At 39.2% G+C, this 19,343-nt stretch overlaps 1 protein-coding gene across 1 annotated transcript; it reads right to left on the reverse strand.

Moving 5' to 3' along the window:
• Positions 1-8,455: 8,455 nt before the first annotated feature.
• On the reverse strand, positions 8,456-16,493 carry FGA (fibrinogen alpha chain). Its single transcript, XM_055405514.2, has 6 exons — positions 16,440-16,493; positions 14,117-14,251; positions 13,009-13,192; positions 11,829-11,974; positions 9,887-11,249; positions 8,456-9,165 (listed from the first exon to the last, which is right to left on the reverse strand). The coding sequence occupies exons 1-6, from the start codon at positions 16,491-16,493 to the stop codon at positions 8,456-8,458; spliced, it is 2,592 nt and encodes an 863-aa protein (XP_055261489.2).
• Positions 16,494-19,343: the final 2,850 nt, after the last annotated feature.

A 19,343-nucleotide genomic window follows, 5' to 3' on the forward strand; every position in this document is an offset into this window, starting at 1 on the left:
AGTGAGGTATCACCTCACACCAGCCAGAATGGCCATTATTAAAAAGTCTACAAATAAGTAATGGCAGAGAGGGTATGAAGAAAAGGGAACCCTCCTACACTTTTGGTGAGACTGTAAATTGGTGCAGACACTATGGAGAAAAGTATGAGGTGTCTTACAAAACTAAAAATAGAAGATGGTTATTTTGAGACATTAGTCTGACGTCTTCTCAGTCAGCTGGAATCTGAATAAGTCATATTCCTTGCCTCAAAAGAAGAAAAACTAAAAATAGAGCTACTGTATGACCTAGCAATCACACTCCTGGGCATACATTTGGAAAAAAATCTCTAACTCAAAAAGATACATGCACCTCAATGCTCATGCTAGCATTATTTACAATAACCAAGACATGGAAACAACCTAAAATACATCTATTAACAGATGAGTGGATAAAGAAAGTGTGGAATGCATATGTGTGTATATATATATATATATATATATATAAAATTTGTTCAGTCACTAAGTGTTCAACGCTTTGCAACCCCACAGACTACAGTGCACCAGGCTTCCCTGTCCTTCACTGTCTCCAAGCTCATGTCCATTGATGCCATCCATCCATCTTGTCCTCTGCTGCCTCCCTTATCCTCCTGCCCTCAGTCTTTCCCAGCATCAGGGTCTTTTCCAATGAGCTGTCTCTTGGCATCAGGTGGCCAAAGTATTGTAGCTTCAGCTTCAGCATCAGACCTTCCAATGAATATTCAGGGCTGATTTCCTTTTTGATTGACTAGTTTGATCTTCTTGCTGTCCAAGGGACTCTCAAGAGTCCTCTCTAGAACCACAATTTGAAAGCGGCAATTCTTCAGTGCTCAGCATTCTTTATGGTCCAACTCTCAGGCCACACATGACTACTGGAAAAACCATAGCTTTGACTACACGGACCTTTGTCAGCAAAATGATGTCTCTGCTTTTTGATACACTGTCTAGGTTTGTCATAGCATTTCTTCCAAGTAACAAGCATCTTTTAATTCCATGGCTCAGTCACCGACTGCATTGATTTTGGAGTCCGAGAAAATGAAATCTACCACTGTTTCCACTTTTCTCCATCTATTTGCCAAGAAGTGATGGGATTGGATGCTATGATCTTACTTTTTTGAATGTTCTTTCAAGCCAGCTTTTCACTCTGTTCTTTCACTCTCATCAAGAGGCTGTTTAGTTTCTCTTCACTCTCTGCCATTAAGGTGGTATTTTCTGCATATATGAGGCTGTTGATATTTCTCTTGGCAATCTTGATTCCAGCTTGTAGATTTATCCAGCCCAGAATTTCACGTGATGTACTCTGCATATGAGTTAAATAAGCAGGTAAAAATACACAGCCTTGACACTCCTTTCTCAATTTTGAACCAGTCTGTTGTTCCATGTCAAGTTTTATCTGTTGCTTCTTGACCTGCATACAGGTTTCTCAGGAGTCAGGTAACATGGTCTGGTATTTCCATCTCCTGAAGAATTTTTCACAGTTTGTTGTAGCCCATGCAGTTAAAGGCTTTTGCATAGTCTATGAAGCTGATGTAGATGTTTTCCTGCATGTTCTTTGCTTTTTCTATGATCCAGTGGGTGTTGGAAATTTGATTTCTGGTTCCTCTACCTTTTCAAAATCCAGTTTGTACATCTGGAAGTTCTCAGTTCACATATTGTTGAAGCCTAGGTTGAAGGATTTTGAGCATTACCTTGCTAGCATGTGAAATGAGCACAGTTGTGTGGTAGTTTGAATATTTTTCATTTCAGCTCAGTTCAGTCACTCAGTCATGTCTGACTCTTTGTGAACCCATGGACTGCATCATGCCAGTCTTCCATGTCCATCACCAAATCCCAGAGATTGCTCAAACTCATATCCTTCAAGTCAGTGATGCCAGCCAACTATCTCATCCTTTGTCATCCTCTTCTCCTGTCTTCATTCTTTCCCAGCATCAAGGTCTTTTCCAATGAGTCAGTTATTCGCATCAGGTGGCCAAAATATCGGAGTTTCAGCTTAAACATCAGTCCTTCCAATGAATATTCAGGACCGATTTCCTTGAGGATTGACTGGTTGGATATCCCTGTAGCCCAAGGGACTCTCAAGAGACTTCTCCAACACCACAGTTCAAAAGCATCAGTTCTTCAATGTTCAGTCTTCTTTATAGTCCAGCTGTCACATTCATACATGACTACTGGAAAAACCATAGCTTTGACTAGACGGGCCTTTTTCAACAAAGTAACATCTCTGCTTTTTAATATGCTGTCCAGGTTGGACATAGCTTTTCTTCCAAGGATCAAGAGTCTTTTAATTTCATGGCTACAATCGCCATCTGCAGTGATTTTGGAGCCCCCAAAAATCAAGTCTCTCACTGTTTCCATTGTTTCCCCATCTATTGGCCCTGAACTGATGGAACCAAATGCCATGATCTTGGTTTTCTGAATGTTGAGTTTTAAGCCAACTTTTTCACTCTCTATTTCACTTCCATCAAGACGCTTTTTAGTTCTTCTTCACTTTCTGCCATAAGATTGGTGTCATCTGCATATCTGAGGTTATTGATATTTCTCCTGGCAATCTTGATTCCAGCTTGTGATTCATTCAGCTCAGCATTTCACATGATGTACTCTGCATAGAAGTTAAGTAAGCAGGGTGACAATATACAGCCTTGATGTACTTCTTTCCCAATTTGGAACCAGTCTGTTGTTCCATGTCCAGTTCTAACTGCTGCTTCTTGACCTGCATACAGATTTCTCAGGAGGCAGGTAGGGTGGTCTGGTATTCCCATCACTTTAAGAATTTTCTACAGTTTGTTGTGATCCACACAGTCAAAGGCTTTGGCATAGTCAATAAAGAAGAAGTAGATGTTTTTCTGGAAATCTCTTGCTTTTTTGATGATCCAACGGACGTTGGCAGTTTGATCTCTGGTTCCTCTGCCTTTTCTAAATCCAGCTTGAACATCTGGAAGTTCACGGTTCACATTCTGGTGAGGCCTGGCTTGGAGAATTTTGAGCACTACTTTACTAATATGTGAGATGAGTGCAATTGTGTGGTAGTTGGAGCATTCTTTGGCACTGCCTTTCTTTGGGATTGGAATGAAGACTGACCTTTTCTAGTCCTCTGGTACTGCTGAGTTTTCCAAATTTGCTGGCATATTGAATGCAGCACTTTCACAGCATCATCTTTTAGAATTTGCAATAGCTCAACTGGAATTCTATCTCCTTCACTAACTTTGTTTGTAGTGATGCTTCCTATGGCCCACTTGACTTCACATTCCAGGTTGTCTGACTTTAGGTGAGTGATCACATCATCGTGGTTATCTGGGTCATGAAGATCTTTTTTGTATAGTTCTTCTGTGTATTCTTGCCATTTCTTAATATCTTCTGCTTCTGTTATGTCCATACAATTTCTATCCTTTATTGTGCCCATTTTTGCATAAATTCTTTAATTTTCTTGAAGTGATCTTTAGTCTTTCCCATTCTGTTGCTTTACTTTATTTCTTTGCCTTGATCACTGAGGAAGGCTTTCTATCTCTCCTGGCTATTCTTTGGAACTCTGCATTCAAATGGGTATATCCTCCATTTTCCTGTGCCTTTGCCTTCTCTTCTTTTCTCAGCTATTTGGTTTTTTTTTTTTAATTGGAGGCTAATTACAATATTGTATTTTTTTGCCATACATTGACATGAATCCACCCCGGGTGTACATGTGTTTCCCATCTTGAACCCCCTTCCACCTCCCTCCCCATATCATCCCTCTGGCTCATCCCAGTGCACCAGCCCCGAGCACCCTGTATCATGCATTGAACCTGCACTGGTGATTGGTTTCACATATGATAATATATATGTTTCAATGCCATTCTCCCAAATCATCCCACCCTCAGCTTCTCCCACAGAGTCCAAAATACTGTTCTATATATCTGTGTCTCTTTTGCTGTCTCATATACAGGGTTATCATTACCATCTTTCTAAATTCCATATATATTTGTGAGGTCTCCTCAGACAATCATTTGGTTGTTTTTTTTTTTTTTTTTTGCATTTCTTTTTCTTGGGATGGTCTTGATCATTGCCTCCTGTATAGTATCATCAACCTCCACCCATATTTCTTCAGATACTCTATCAGAACTAATCCTTTGAATCTACTTGTCACTTTCACTCTATAATCATAAGGGATTTGATTTAGGTCATATCTGAATGGTCTAGTGGTTTTCCCTACTTTCTTCAATTTCAGTCTGAATTTGGCATGATCTGAGCCACAGTCAGTCCCTGGTCTTATATTTTGCTGACTCTATAGAGCTTCTTCATCTTTGGCTGCAAAGAATATAATCAATGTGATTTCGGTGTTAACCATCTGGTGATATCCACATGTAGAGTCTTCTCTTGTGTTGTTGGTAGAGGGTTTTTCCTATGACCAGTGCATTCTCTTGTCAAAACTCTGTTGGCCTTTGCCATGCTTCATTTTGTTCTCCAAGGCCAAATTTGCCTGTTACTCCAGGTATCTCTTGAATTCCTACTTTTGCATTTCAGTCTCCTATAAAGAAAAAGACATCTTTTTAGGGTGTTAGTTCTAGAATGTCTTGTAGGTCTTCATAGAACTGTTCAAGTTCAGCTTATTCAGCATTACTAGTCAGGGCATAGACTTGGATTACTGTGATATTGAATGGTTTGCCTTGGAAATGAACAGAGATCATTCTGTCATTTTTAAGATTGCACACAAGTACTGCATTTTGGACTCTTTTGTTGACTATGATGGCTACTCCATTTCTTCTAAGGAATTCTTGCCCAGAATAGTAAATACAATGGTCATCTGAGTTAAATTTGCCCATTCCAGTCCATTTTAATTTACTGATTCCTAAAATGTCGATGTTCACTCTTTAAATGCTGAACATTCTTCAGCATTGCCCTTTTGGGGACTGGAATTAAAACTGACCTTTTCCAGTCCTGTGGCCACTGCTGAGTCTTCCATATTGGCTGGCATAAAGAATGCAGCATTTTAACAGCATCATCTTTTAGGATTTGGAATAGCTTAACAGGAATTGTGTCACCTCCACCAAGTTTGTTCATAGTGATGGTTCCTAAGACCCACTTGACTTCAGACTCCAGTATGTCTGGCTCTAGATGAGTGACCACAATGTTTTGGTTATCCAGATCATTAAGACTTTTAATGTGTAGTTCTTCTGTGTATTCTTGCCACATCTTCCTAATATCTTTTGCTTCTTTTAGGTCCTTGCTATTTCTGTCTTCTCTTGTACCCATGTTTGGATGAAATGTTCCCTTGGTATCTCTAATTTACACAATGGAATATTATTCAACCATTAAAAATAATTAAATAATGCCATTTGCAGCAACATGGAGGGACCTAGAGATTATCAAACTAAATTAAGTAAATTAGACAGAGAAAGACAAATGTTACATGATATTGATTATATGTGGAATCTAAAACATTGATGCAAATTTATTTATTTATAAAATAGATTCAAAGACATAGGAAATAAACTTAGTGTCACCAAAGGGGATGAGGGGAGATAGACAAATTAGGAGTTTGGATTAACATATAGTAGTAAATATAAAATATGTATAAAACAAGATACTATTATATAACACAGGGAGCTATAGTCAATATCTTTTAATAACCTATGATTGAAAAGAATACACAAGTGATATATATATTCCTTTTCATAATACATATATATGTGTATATATATACACATATAAATCACTTTCCTGTGTACCTGATACGAACACAAAATTTTGTAAATGAACTGTACTTCAATTAAAAAAATAGAGGATAGCAGTAAGGTGTGAGATTAACAGACTGTTAAACAGCTTGAAAGAGAAAAGATTAACACGAGATAACATAAGAGCATAAAAGTGTTGTAACAATGACCATTTTTAGAGTAGAAGATGATTTAGGAGTAGACTGGATAATTGATTCAAAGGAAGCATAGAAGCTGAGGAAACCAATTTTTCTAGATTAAGAAACAGGAGGGCTAGTGAGGTCTATGACTAAAATAAGAACTAGAGTGAGGCAATAGGTTTTGATGGGAAAGTAGTTAATCTTAGATTAATGAGAAATATTTAACTGAATGTGTTCAGTATTAATTGAAAAATACTGATTAGATTAAGTTATCAACAGCTTATTGATGGTAACTGAAGCTATAGCAACTGTCAAATCATCTAAGGAGAAAACACTTGCAGAGTGAGAAACAATGGCCTAGCTATGACTGCTAATTGCTTCTCCTAACCTCTATCCTCCCTGTCTTCCTAAGTTTAATCAGGATAGTTTTGTACCCCAGCAAATAAGCAAGGCATCTGGACCCTTCTGGCAGCTTGGCCTGTCTTGGTGACTTATGGGACATAGTGGATGTGCGCTATGGAACATCCTGGAAAGTTCCTTAAAAGAGACGAGCTACCTCTTTCTCCTCTGTCTATCCTCCTCCAGACTGCCCAAGACAAAATATTTGGGCCATTAGGTAAACTTGAGAGTGAAAGTTATTTATTAGGATGATGGCTTCCTCAAGATTTCATGGGGGCATATTTCTGTAGAGGTTTCTGTCTTATTTAAGCCACATGTGTCAAACCTAATTCCAACTGATAAAAATGGGTACTAAAGTTGTTGCAATGAAAAAGTCCTACATTTAAGGAGTGATCTGAGCAGGAAGTGTGAATTACAGACTGAGAGAGGTGAGACAGGAGAGTGTGGAATACCAGAAAGCAAGAGAGAAATACAGCTTAAAGAGGTAGGTGGAGAAAATGGTCCTTCACAGTCAAAGTCACTTTCATTTGGGGACCAATTTTGTCCCTAATAGTGTGATATTCTGGAAAATAAAATACTTCTACTTCCAATTCAAATTGTGTGTAGGCAGATGTGTGGGCAGATATATCTAAGGAGGTAGACTTAGAAATAATATGACACACTAATGTCTGAAATAAATGAAAATCCTTTTAAATTCTGAAGAAGCTCTTAGCCATCTATATAAAGATTTGGAGGAAGTCACTTATTTGTAGCAAGAATTTTCAGCAGCACATAGGAAATGCAAGAATATTGGACCATTATATGTGACTCATTTGCAAGCTCTTTTGCTTAACTTTTTTCCACTTCCCCAGGCACCACCCAGAGCCCTTTCCTTTTTCCTGCCCCTCCCTGCTCCCTCCAACTCCCTCTCTCCCTCCCATCCTTCCTTCCCCTTCTTCTCTTCCTAGGAGAAAGGATGCATTTTCATTTGGATGGAAACTATGCAAGTGAGAGCAATGTACTGGGATCCCAATATGCTTGTGATATTTTAATACAGTTTCAAGGGTAAGTGGCAAGTAGGTCTCACTAGAAGAAAATGTGAGTTAAAAATTGGGGCCAGGAGCCAAGGCCACCAAAGATGCAACTTAGATCAAATAAAATACTGACCAATGTAAATATATTGAATGTATGATTATATTTATATAGATCATATTGAGATGGTTTCAAAAAATGTCTTACTTTAACAAAACAGAACACAGAATATATTTTATGATTGGTGAAAAATGAAGTGAAATGAAAACTGTGGGGATTTTTTATTAAGGTGTTAAGTTCAATGTGTTCGGACTACTTATAAATATTTAAAAGATTTTAAATGCTTTTTCCCATGTATTTTCTGAAAGAAATTGGTTAGACTCTGGGGAAAAATTTTAATGTGCATTAAGGTCTTCATTGGAAGTCTTAAAAAGTAGATAGGTTTCTATTTCTATTAGGAAAGAATGCTCCTTCTGCCTTGCTGGATTTGCTTGCCAACAGAGGAGATTAATGTACTTCAGTTCAGTTCAGTTCAGTCACTCAGATTCTTTGCGACCCCATGAATCACAGCACGCCAGGCCTCCCTGTCCATCACCAACTCCCGGAGTTCACTCAAACTCATGTCCATTGAGTCGGTGATGCCATCCAGCCATCTCATTCTCTGTCGTCCCCCTCTCCTACTGCCCCCAATCCCTCCCAACATCAGAGTTTTTTCCAGTGAGTCAACTCTAATGTACTTAGTAACTTGTAATTTCCTAAACAAAGGCCAGGCGTTGTTCAGTCCAGTGATTTGCAACTTAAGATATTAGTTTAAAACTATTCCAGTAGAATAGATGAAGCTACTTTTTGCTTTACAATGACCCTATGACTTTGGGTGGTATGAAATGGAGACATTCTCAAAACTACACCCTTAAGTGTTACAGAGAGGACCTTCTGCCTCACTTCCTCTTACTGATGTACTGTGTGCCCCTTGGTGCATTTTAATACAAATTTTAAAGCCCACGGACCTATTTTAAAGATTAAAAACTCATATAACTTTATTTTATAAACACTACTATGTCTCAGTTACATTTAGCTACAGTACAAAGAATAATAAGATAGCACCTGAGAATTTTTAGTAGGCTGTAAAGAATCTCAACTCCTTTCTCTGCCTTAATTTTTTCTCTTCTTCACTAAATAGAGTCCTCTCACTTTCACTCCTTCAGCCTATTGTGTCACAAGTGGCCGGATTTTCATACGAACAGCCCTGAGAGAATAATCTGCACCTCTGAAGGGGACCCAGACCACACCATTCTCAATCTCATAGGGACTGTTGTCCCTGGGGTCATAGGAGCCACCAGGGTAGTAGATGCCATTGAGATTGGCTGCCTGGCAGTTGTTGTACCACCAGCCTCCTCCGTAGATTTCAGCGCAGTTGTCTTCCCACTTGTCTGCATCCCTGTCGAAGGTGCTGAACCGCATGCCAGTGTGAGAAGTGTACTCTGTCCCTTCCTCCACAGAACCCTCAATCAGAGCATCACCTGCTGTGCCCTTGTAAGAGGAGACCTCCAGGGCATAGTCTTCTGCCTCAGAGCCTACCCTGAAGTGATACTCTGCATAAGCCCCTTTCCCAGCCCAGTCTTCTAATTCAACCCGAAGGATGGAGCCCCTCAGGGTTAGTAAGTGGAGGTATTCATTGCCTAGCCAGAATTCTCCTTCTCCCTTGTCATTTAGGCTGCCGAAACCTCTCTTGTAGTCTTGCCAGGTTCGGTTAAAATTCAGTGATCCATCCATTCTTTGCTGGATCAAAAGCCATCCTCCCAAACCGGTCTCTTGATCACAATAAACAGAAAAAATTTTACTGGATCCTGGTAGCTTGATACTGAAAATGCCACTTTGGGCACCTGAAGGATGTGTTTGGAGGACATCATAACAGTCTAAAAAAAAAAAAGATTAAGCTGGTTGGAAGAAATTTCTCTCATTTAACTTTACAAAGTTAAATGGCCTAGATTAAATGAAGGTAACTGGCTTCCTTCCCCTCCCTTCCTTCCATTCTTCCTTCTCTTTATAGAGAAAGGATGTGCTTACACAGGGATGGAACTTATGCAAGTCAATAGCATTAATATGTACAAATTGCAAGGGGGCTTTTTCTCAATGAATCTGTAATTTCACTAGCACATACTGATTAATGCCAAGTAATCAGCAAAGATATTTGGCATTTAGTTCTAATATCACTTATTTTTAACCTGATCTCAATGTCACCTGAGCCATACACTAAAAACATGACTAATATGTTAGTGACAATTTCCAACAGCACACATATTAAGTGGTAAAAGAATTTGAATAAACAAATTTAAAATTGAGATCCAGAGGGATTAATTAATTCATTCATTTAACATGTATTTATTGAATGCTGACTCCACATTGCTAGGCGTTTGGGAATACAGAAATGAACATGATAGACAAAGTCCCTGCCCCCATGGAACTTACAGTCTAGCACACACACACACACGCAAATAAACAAAACCATGTAATTTCAATTAAGCAGGATAGAGGACTCAGAAAGAAGTAAAAGGTGCTATGGGAGACACGTTGCAGGAGTAATGAACTTAGTCTAGGGGGTCAGGGAAGGCTTCCCCAAAGGAGAAGTGTGGATACCTCTGGCAGGACGAGTTTTAGCATGGCCTTTGTTGGTGGCGTGTGCTCCTTTAATGCCAGGATCCTCTATGCTTTCAGCTTCATCTGCCATTTTAAAGTTCTTGCTTTCAATCGCAGAGCCACCTCTGTTGATAGTTGTGCTACTGCTTACAAACTGTTTGCTGTGAGTTGAAGTTTTACCACTGGAAGAGCCAATTTCTCCTAAGGCTGGAACATCAGATTCTAAGCCTGTCTTACCGTCAAACTCGTGTAACTTATGGGTGAAGAAACCATCATTGTTTCTAAGAAAGAAATCATCTAGGTTACCCCTCATAGACAAAGTATGGTGCCAGTCCAAGTCTGCGTCACCACAGTCAGAACCATCTTCAGACTTTACCACTTCTTTGGTCGTTTCTGTGCGACCTTCGGCATTTGTAACAGTCTTTGTAATGACTTTAGAGCATGAACGACGAGTGGTAGTTGTGTGACCAGAGGTGGCCTTCTCATTACCAATCAGAAGCTCTTTATCTCCTTTTGTACTGACAAGTTTACCTGTGTGGAACTCTTTCTTTGTCCCTGAACTTACACTTCCTTCCTCTCTAAAGGTGCCCCAGTCTGGACTAGAAGGCCTAATGTTCCCATGACCTGAGCTATCTGGCCTAAAACTTGACGATCCAGAGCTTCCAGTGTTCCAGGTGCCAGCACTTTCAGACTCGGGGCGGCCTGTGTTCCAGGTGCCAGCACTTCCGGGCTCGGGGCGGCCGGTGTTCCAGGTGCCAGCACTTCCGGGCTCGGGGCGGCCGGTGTTCCAGGTGCCAGCACTTCCGGGCTCGGGGCGGCCGGTGTTCCAGGTGCCAGCACTTCCGGGCTCGGGGCGGCCGGTGTTCCAGGTGCCAGCACTTCCGGGCTCGGGGCGGCCGGTGTTCCAGGTGCCAGCACTTCCGGGCTCGGGGCGGCCGGTGTTCCAAGTGCCACTACCTCCAGGTCCATAGCTCCCAGGGTTCACAGTTCCAATACTACTGGTTCCAGGCCTCCTGGGACTTTCTGGTGCTAATCCTGTTCCATGAGATAAAGAGTCTCCTCTGGCCTGTATATCGCCACCAAAAGTTTCCAACACCATTTTCTTCTGCTGCATTTCCAGCAGTGCCTTCCATTCTGGAGGGGCCTCTTGAAGCTTGCTCTTGAACTCTCTGGGTACAGGGGCTGTAACTGCACTCATTTTTATCAGTGGTAAGTACTGAGTGTCTCTAGAGGGAAGTAAGTCTATGGCAATAACCTGTTCAAGTTGCTTCTGCTGATCTTTATAGTCCTCCAGATCTACCTTATGTTCTAAAGCTCTACTGCATGACCCTTTGCAAGATCGGATCTTAATATCAATGTCCACCTAGAGAGGGGGGAAAGATAAAGAAAAAAGGTAGCTGTAAATGAACTGTCTGTTGAGTTCTTAGTAATTAACTTACTTTTTGGAAATTGGTTTCACTTGTTTGACTTGGAGACCTACCAACCAATACTCCATCCTCAGTGGAAGAGACATTGGGTATTGTAAGGCTGGCCAGGATAAACAATAGGAGCTATCTGGATTTATCTTATACTTACAATAGATCAAGAGGAAAGTGCTATTCCCTCCAAAGGAAACATTAATGATGTGATCCTCTGTGAGACTGAGGGTGAAGACTCAGAGACATGGTGGTGTCAGGGACAAGCAGGGTTTGGAATAAGACAAGCAAAGACTGAATATTTGCTTTTGAAATTACCATTTTACATGCCCTTGGAAATTTTACTTAATAGCACTGAGCTTGTTTTTTCATCTGTAGAGTGGATCCATAATACCTACTTTGTAGGTAGATAATAGCTATAACACATTGCTCTACGTAAAATAGGCATTTAATGAATGATTATTGCCTTCCTTTCCTTGCTACTCAAAAACAAGGAAATCTGAAGTCAGAGCCACATAGTTACTCACCTCCAATCGTTTCATATCTACCAGTTGATCCCTGACATTTTTCTGCAGAAGGTTGATATGTTGTACTTGTTCTATGACTTTGCGCCTCAGGATCTCAATTCTGCTTCTCAGATCTTCTGATACTTGGTTAAATGTATTATCATTGTCTGAAATAGAAAATATGGATACTGAAGTAGCTGCTAAGTGATTTGCTTGTGTTAGTCAGAAAAAGAAGGAAACTTGCTTATGGATATTCCCTATTTTACTTCTATAATAGTTTCTACTTTAAACATTTGTGATTTTCAAATCTATTAGGTGTTTGATATTTGAACAACATCCTACAGTCATCCATGAATATCAATTAAGGTGCATTCTTCAAATAAATCTCTGAAAATTTAAAAGTATAATTGAGATAAAATAATGTTTAATTACATTCCAATTATTTCATTATATCCTTAATCAAGGAACTTGAATATATTCTTGGATTTTCTTACTGAAAAGGTTTTCTACCCAGCTATAGGTTTGAAATTGTTTGTAAACTTTCTTTTTTTATAAGTCAGCAGGATCATTCACTTGCCAGTTGCTCTTGCACCATAAAATTAATTAGTTGAGTCTCCCAATGACATAAAGAGTGAAGGCAAGGTTTCATGAGCTGGAGTCTCTTACTAAACTTGCTGCCCATGCCCAGAGTAAGTCTGAAGTTTCCTGGACCTAATGAGACTTAGTGCTAGACCTGGGAGAAAGACAACATGACTCCATATTTTTTAAAAAGCAAAACACTTCATAAGAAGTTCAGTGGAGTCTGAATTGCACTCCCAGCCCCACCACATGAGAACTTTGTGCCTTTGGGCAAGTCCCTTGACTTCAGTGCCTTCCTTTGTAAGGCAGAAACAGAAATATCTACTCAAAATGTTGGGCTCATCTTATTTGCAGAATATACGCTTAAAAAAGAACACACTTAAATTCTAGTTTTCAGTCCAAACTTCTGACTTACTTTGTGACCTAAAATAATGCTAAACTAACTTGTTTTACATGATAAAAATGACTAAAACAAGGCCTCTCCTTAAAATTCAGGGATATCATAAAGAAACGTGTTTCTACTTAAAGTACCCTGGAATAAAATCACAGTTGTTACAAGAAGACATCCTATCTATTTCTGATTTTTGTTGTTTTTGTTGTATGCACTAACTGTAATACTTACTGTTAGCTTTGGCAAAATCCCCTCTCAAAAGTTCCACTATGTTCCTGGTCAATGTATTAGAGTCCTTATTGTTCTTCTGATAATTAAATAGTGAATCTCTTAGTTTATTTATTCTGCTTGTAAAATCTTGATTGACTTCATCAATCAACCCTTTCATCCTGCAGCCAGAAGGGCATTTTTCACCCTGGAAACAAGGAGGAAAAATTAAGACTCTATCTCTCAGAAACGGACTTATGGGTACCTAGGGGGAGGGAGGGTGGAGGAGGGATGGATTGGGAGTCTAGGATTAGCAAATGTAAATTAGTATATGCAAGATGGATAAACAGCAAAGTTCTCCTGTATAGCACTAGGGACTATAGTCAATATCCTGTGATAAATCATAATGGAAAAGGGTGTGACAAAGAATACACATATGTATTACTAAGTCACTTTGCCATATAATAGAAATTGAAACAATATTGTAAATCAACTACACTTCAGTAAATTTTTTTTAAAAATTAATAAAATAGTCTGTCTCTCAGAGCCAGTAAAATTTTGCAGGTTTCCGTGAGCCCCCGCTGTTCTCTTCAGTCTCTTCAGATCATTTCTTGACCTAAAAGTACTTTAAGAGGGCTAGTCAGAGACCATAAAGAAATTCTGGAATGAGGGTCCGCTTAACCATAAATTCAGTTCAGTTCAGTTCAGTCGCTCAGTCATGTCTGACTCTCCGCGACCCCATGAATCACAGCATGCCAGACCTCCCTGTCCGTCACCAACTCCCAGAGTTCACTCAAACTCATGTCCACAGAGTCGGTGATGCCATCCAGCCATAAATTAGGACCCATGAAATGTGGAGGCCCTAATACTCAGGTTCCTAGTACTTTCCTGAACATGCAACTAAAATCCAATCTGTTAATCCCACCAATGACCCAGAATCTGGGAGGTAATTTAAGCAGTGCCCGCAGGACTAGGTTCTTTTCTACTTGTCTTCTTTCCTACTGGACAAGTTTTCAGTGATCTGAAATGGCAGCTTGCATGCACTGCCAACAGGCCAGGAAGGACTGTCCTGATTCAATCCATGTGCCCAGGAAAGGACTCTTGTGCCCCATTCCCCATGCCCATGACTTACCCAGTCTTCATCAGCGCAGAAGGGCCAGTCTGTCTCTTTGCAGGCAGATTGCTGTCTTTCCACAAGTCTTGGGCCACGCGCCGCTCCTCCTTTAGCTAAAAATTCATCACTGACAGGATCACTACCATCTGCTGTCTTTAACAATTTATAAACACACACAAAAGAGAGAGGTGATCTTTAAGCAGATAAAGAGGAGATACTAGCATGTCTATAAATCCTGAGCAAGGGATCCAAGTGGCTCTATAAGCTTCAGTTTTCTTATCTTTTGGATGAAAATCCTTAAGGCCCATTTTGTGGAGTTGTGAGGTTAAAGGAGATTAGTGTATAAACCTTAACTGTGTTTGATACTAATCAAACTTTTAATAAATTTAGGAGTTTTAAAGGATCTGTTATAAAAGAAAAATTATTTGAATCAACAAACAGTTAAAATTTACTTTTACATTTTCATTCATATCTGGAGATAGAAAAATAATGGAGAAACTCAAGAGTTCTCTCTCCTGTAACTCTGTTTTAGTAGGAAAAAACCTACACTTCAGGTCTATGTCTCCTTCAAATATCTACAATGACCTTGTGGGGCCAAAATCTGAACAAGCATGTACCGAGGACACAAATGTGGTCAATTCAGACTCAGAAATGCTTTTAGGGTTACTCACATAATAATTTCTTTTATTTGAAATGAAAAGTATACTGAAAGAAAAAAAAAGGTCCAAGACTGACAACTTTTTTTGAACATCTTATAATTAGAAATACAAATTTTTTAAAAATTTCTGTTGTGATCAATGAGTGAAATAGGATATATAAATATTCTTCCAACAAGATGATATAACTTAATACATCAATGTTGATTTTAGGTTTTAACTATTTTGAACCACCAACTTGCAGGGAATTTTGTGACTATCTTAATCTCAGTAGTTTATTTTTGTTATAATTTTATTTATTTATTTTCTCTGTGCTGGCTTTTCTCTAGTTTTGGGAGTGCTCTCCACTTATGGTGTGCATGGCCATGGGTTCTCTTGTGGAGCTCAGGCTCTAGGACTTTTGGGCTGCGGTAGTTGCGGTTCCCATGCTCTAGAGCACAGGCTCAATAGTTATGGAGCATGGGCTTAGTTGCTCTGTGGCCTGTGGGGTCTTCCCAGACCAGAGACTGAACCTGCATTTCTTGTATCTCCTGCATTGGCAGGTGGATTCTTTACCACTGAGCCACTAGGGAAGCCCTCAGTCGTTTATTTTTATAATTAGTATTTTCTGTCTCATTAAAAAAAACCCAATAACAGTAATGTGAATTCAAGCAATCAAGAGCAATTTATTTAAAAAACAAGTACAAACTTTTTGTTTAAAAAAAATAAAATTATAAATTTAGACATATTTTGGAATAAAATGGCAGGATAGTAAAAATTAAATATTTATGCCAATAGTGGAGAAATAAATGAAATTTATACATTATGCAAAATATAACTTTAGCAAATGATGTTAGTCTTATTTCCTATAAAAATGGTTATTTATTGCTTACTGTAAGGGAGAAAATTATGTTAGAAATACTCTTTAGTTTCTTCTACTCTGGTAGGGTTTATAAGTAGTAAAGAGAAAGAAATAAACCAGGATAGTTCACAGCCTGGAAGTAACTGAATTTTTAGAACAGATTTATTATGCTTTCATAAGATTAATGTGTTTCAAAAGTATTATTGAATGAAGTTTCTCTTCTTTTGTGTAGATCTCTGTAGTCAAACTTTAGGAATTATTGCAATATTTGTGATTATCTTAAAAGCATACAATTGCTTCCAAAAAGCATATTGCTTTATCAATTAATCTCTTCTGATTTTACTGTGTAATTTGTTTTCAAAAATAGCTAATTTTCTTTTGTTGCTTAATTAATTTTCTTAAACACAAAAACAAACTTTTAGAAAAGCTACATTAAACCATTGCTCTGCATGTGCATGTTATGGGCAAATAGAAATTAATAATTAGGTTAAAAATTCTTATCATAAGAATGTTCTGTTAGCTGGCAATCCCAAAGCTTTTACAGCAACAACAATAGCAAAGATTTCTTCTCTTTAAAACAAACAAACAAACAATATAAAACCAAGCTACAGGTGCAGAAGCTTCCCCTGTGAATTTATACACTTTGGTCCAGCTAAGTCTCTCTCTTAGGATCATATTCCCTGTATTCTTGAGATGTCAGTCCCATCTGGGAACTTACCTCCACAGGCTACACTTTATAAAGCCAGCAGTGTGTGATGACATACACATAGCTGACTCAGACTTGCAAGCTCTTTGTGGAATAAACACCAGAGAGAAGGAGAAAAGGAAATAGAGAAGGCCATACCTGAACTGCGCCCACTAAACTCAGGACCAGGCAGAGGTCCCTCACGGAAAACATCTCTGCCGTGGGTAGGGCTGCCTCAAGAGGAGCCCCGCAGCTGAAAGAAAGGAAGACTGCATCCTCTCCCAGTCCCCATCCCATTTAAATCTGCAGGAGGTCTGATTAATCATTATCTTTGTTCCATTGAGACAGTCAACATGCACCCTGTATCCCTTGCTCCTTCTGTAAGGTTGTTGTCCTAGAATTTCTTGCTCAATTCCCCAAGCTTGTTTGCTTCTGATAAGCTATTGCAAAGGTAGCCCAGTTCGTGGAAAATTCCACATTCCAGGAACAGGGTGACTTTGGAAATGCAAGGGGGAGCATGGGAGGACCTCCTATTGGAGTACTTGAAAGAATACAGAGGGTGGCAGAGGCAGGCTAGCCATAGCCCACCAGGAGGCAGAGATTTGACAACTGAGGTTTCAGTTTACATAGGAATGATGGTTGGTGGCTGACTTTTGACTGACTATGACGATGAACTGATCCTGAAGGGCTTTGATAAGCTTACTGTGAGCAGAGATGACTTCCCTCTATCCAGAATGGTTAGGACAGGCAGCCCCTGAAGCCAAATATTCTAGATTCATAATCCCAGCTACACCATTTCCCAGCTCTGTTTTTGGACAAAGTACTCTACTTCTTTATGCCTCAAATTCCTCATAGTGATAATTTACCACGCATTTTTATGAAGAATAAATAAGTTAATCTTTGTAAAGCCCTCAGATTGTCAAATAGTAAGTACTCAGTAAGTCGTAACAATTATTGGAAAACATAAAGTGCCATGAAAATGCTATTTCTTTTCAGTTTCTGTAACTTTCTAATTTATTTCCCTGCTCTTTTTTTTTTAATTATTATTTCTATAATTGCTTTCATTTTTTTTCTTTTTTTATTAAAAAATAAAAGTAAGCCATAAACATTCAGTTCAGTTCAGTCGCTCAGTCGTGTCCGACTCTCCGCGACCCCATGAATCACTGCACGCCAGGCCTCCCTGTCCATCACCAACTCCCAGAGTACACTCAAACTCATGTCCACAGAGTCGGTGATGCCATCCAGCCATCTCACTCTCCGTCGTCCCCTTCTCCTCCCGCCCCCAACCTTTCCCAGCATCAGAGTCTTTTCCAGTGAGTCAACTCGTCGCATGAGGTGGCCAAAGTATTGCAGTTTCAGCTTTAGCATCAGTCCCTCTAATGAACACCCAGGATTGATCTCCTTTAGAATGGACTGGTTGGATCTCCTTGCAGTATAAGGGACTCTCAAGAGTCTTCTCCAACACCACAGTTCAAAAGCATCGATTCTTCGGCGATCAGCTTTCTTCACAGTCCAACTCTCACATCCATACATGACCACGGGAAAAACCATTGCCTTGACTAGACGGACCTTGGTTGGCAAAGTAATGTCTCTGCTTTTTAATATACTATCAAGGTTGGTCATAACTTTCCTTCATTAACAGTTAAAATTTCACCAAATGAAAAAAATACTATAGAATACACAGTTGCAAAAAGCCACATTAAGTTATTTTACAACTGCCTCAAGCTGCAAAAAGAAAAAAAAAAAAAACCCAATGCCTTACCTAAGTTATCCCTCTCTCAAAATAATGCCATTTATATTATAAACCACGAACTCCCCATCAAAAGATGGGAACTGCTTTTGTTAATATATAATTTTGTTATATATATATATGTATGTATGACTGTATCACTTTGCTATACACCTGAAACAAACACAACACTATAAATAAAATATAGTACAATATAAAATAAAAATAAGTAACAGATCTTTGGGGCTTTACACTGAGTTAGAGTTCCCAGCCCTGCTCTTTATCAAATTTTCTTTTCTAAGGAGTTGCCAGATTTAGCAAATAAAAAACTAGGATGCCCAGTTAAATTTGAATGTCAGATAAACAGCAAATATATTTTAGTGTAAGTGTGTTGCATTCAATATTTGGACACAGACTAAAAATTTCTTTTTGTTGTTTATTTGAATGTATATTTAACTGGGCATCCTATGATATGTCTGCCAATCCTACCTTGTCTCAAATGCTGCTTCCTATGTGAAGCCAATCCTGATCATAGTATAGTAACCAAAAATTATTGAGTGTTTACTAAGTGCTGGGCACTTTGTTGGGCACTTTACATTACCTGATTTCATGTCTCCAATTGAAATCAGCCTCTTATTTTTTCATACTTCCTTAGACCATGTACCACTCATAATATTTAGTACTACAAGAACATTATCCATCTCATCCATTAAATCATAAACTGGAGAACTGACATATTTTATTGATCTTTATATTTTCCCCAAAAGGTATGGGACTTCACCAAACAAGAAAGCATGAGTGAACTCCACTGTTGTGAAACTGACTGTTATCTCTTCGGGCTCTGTGGGTGTATGAAGTCTAGCGTGAATGTGTGAAAGCCCTGGTACAAGGCAGAGCCCTCCTACACTGCCTGTTCCATAGAAGGTTTTTTGTCTGACCAGGCTCACCTCTGATGTGGCTTTCTTGGGTTTCTAGAGCTGAGCTCAGAGAGAGCCCTAGAGCCTTATCTGGATTCTGGAGGGCAATGATTCCATGGAAAACTGGGTGACACTTGTCTACACTGGTTGAACTAGCAAAATGCCAGGAATATATAGGACCCAAGATGGACTTCCCCAAATATTTCCCTCTGCCCAAAGGGAGTGTCTTTCTTGGAGGTGAACATGGTATATGGAAAAAGTTCCCAGAGAGTAATCTGGTGAACTTCAGATGACTTGGTTGGACAGAATCTGATTGAAAGTAAACAAAAAGAAACCAGTTTGGCTGAATGCCAGCGCTCTGGTGCCATGTCCAGGCATTTCCAAGTAGCACCTGGGGCATCATCGTTGCTATTCCAT

Source organism: Moschus berezovskii, chromosome 19, assembly GCF_049115385.1.
Source record: "Moschus berezovskii isolate FMDL1 chromosome 19, NW_MosBer_1.0, whole genome shotgun sequence".
Taxonomy (NCBI): Eukaryota; Metazoa; Chordata; class Mammalia; order Artiodactyla; family Moschidae; genus Moschus; species Moschus berezovskii.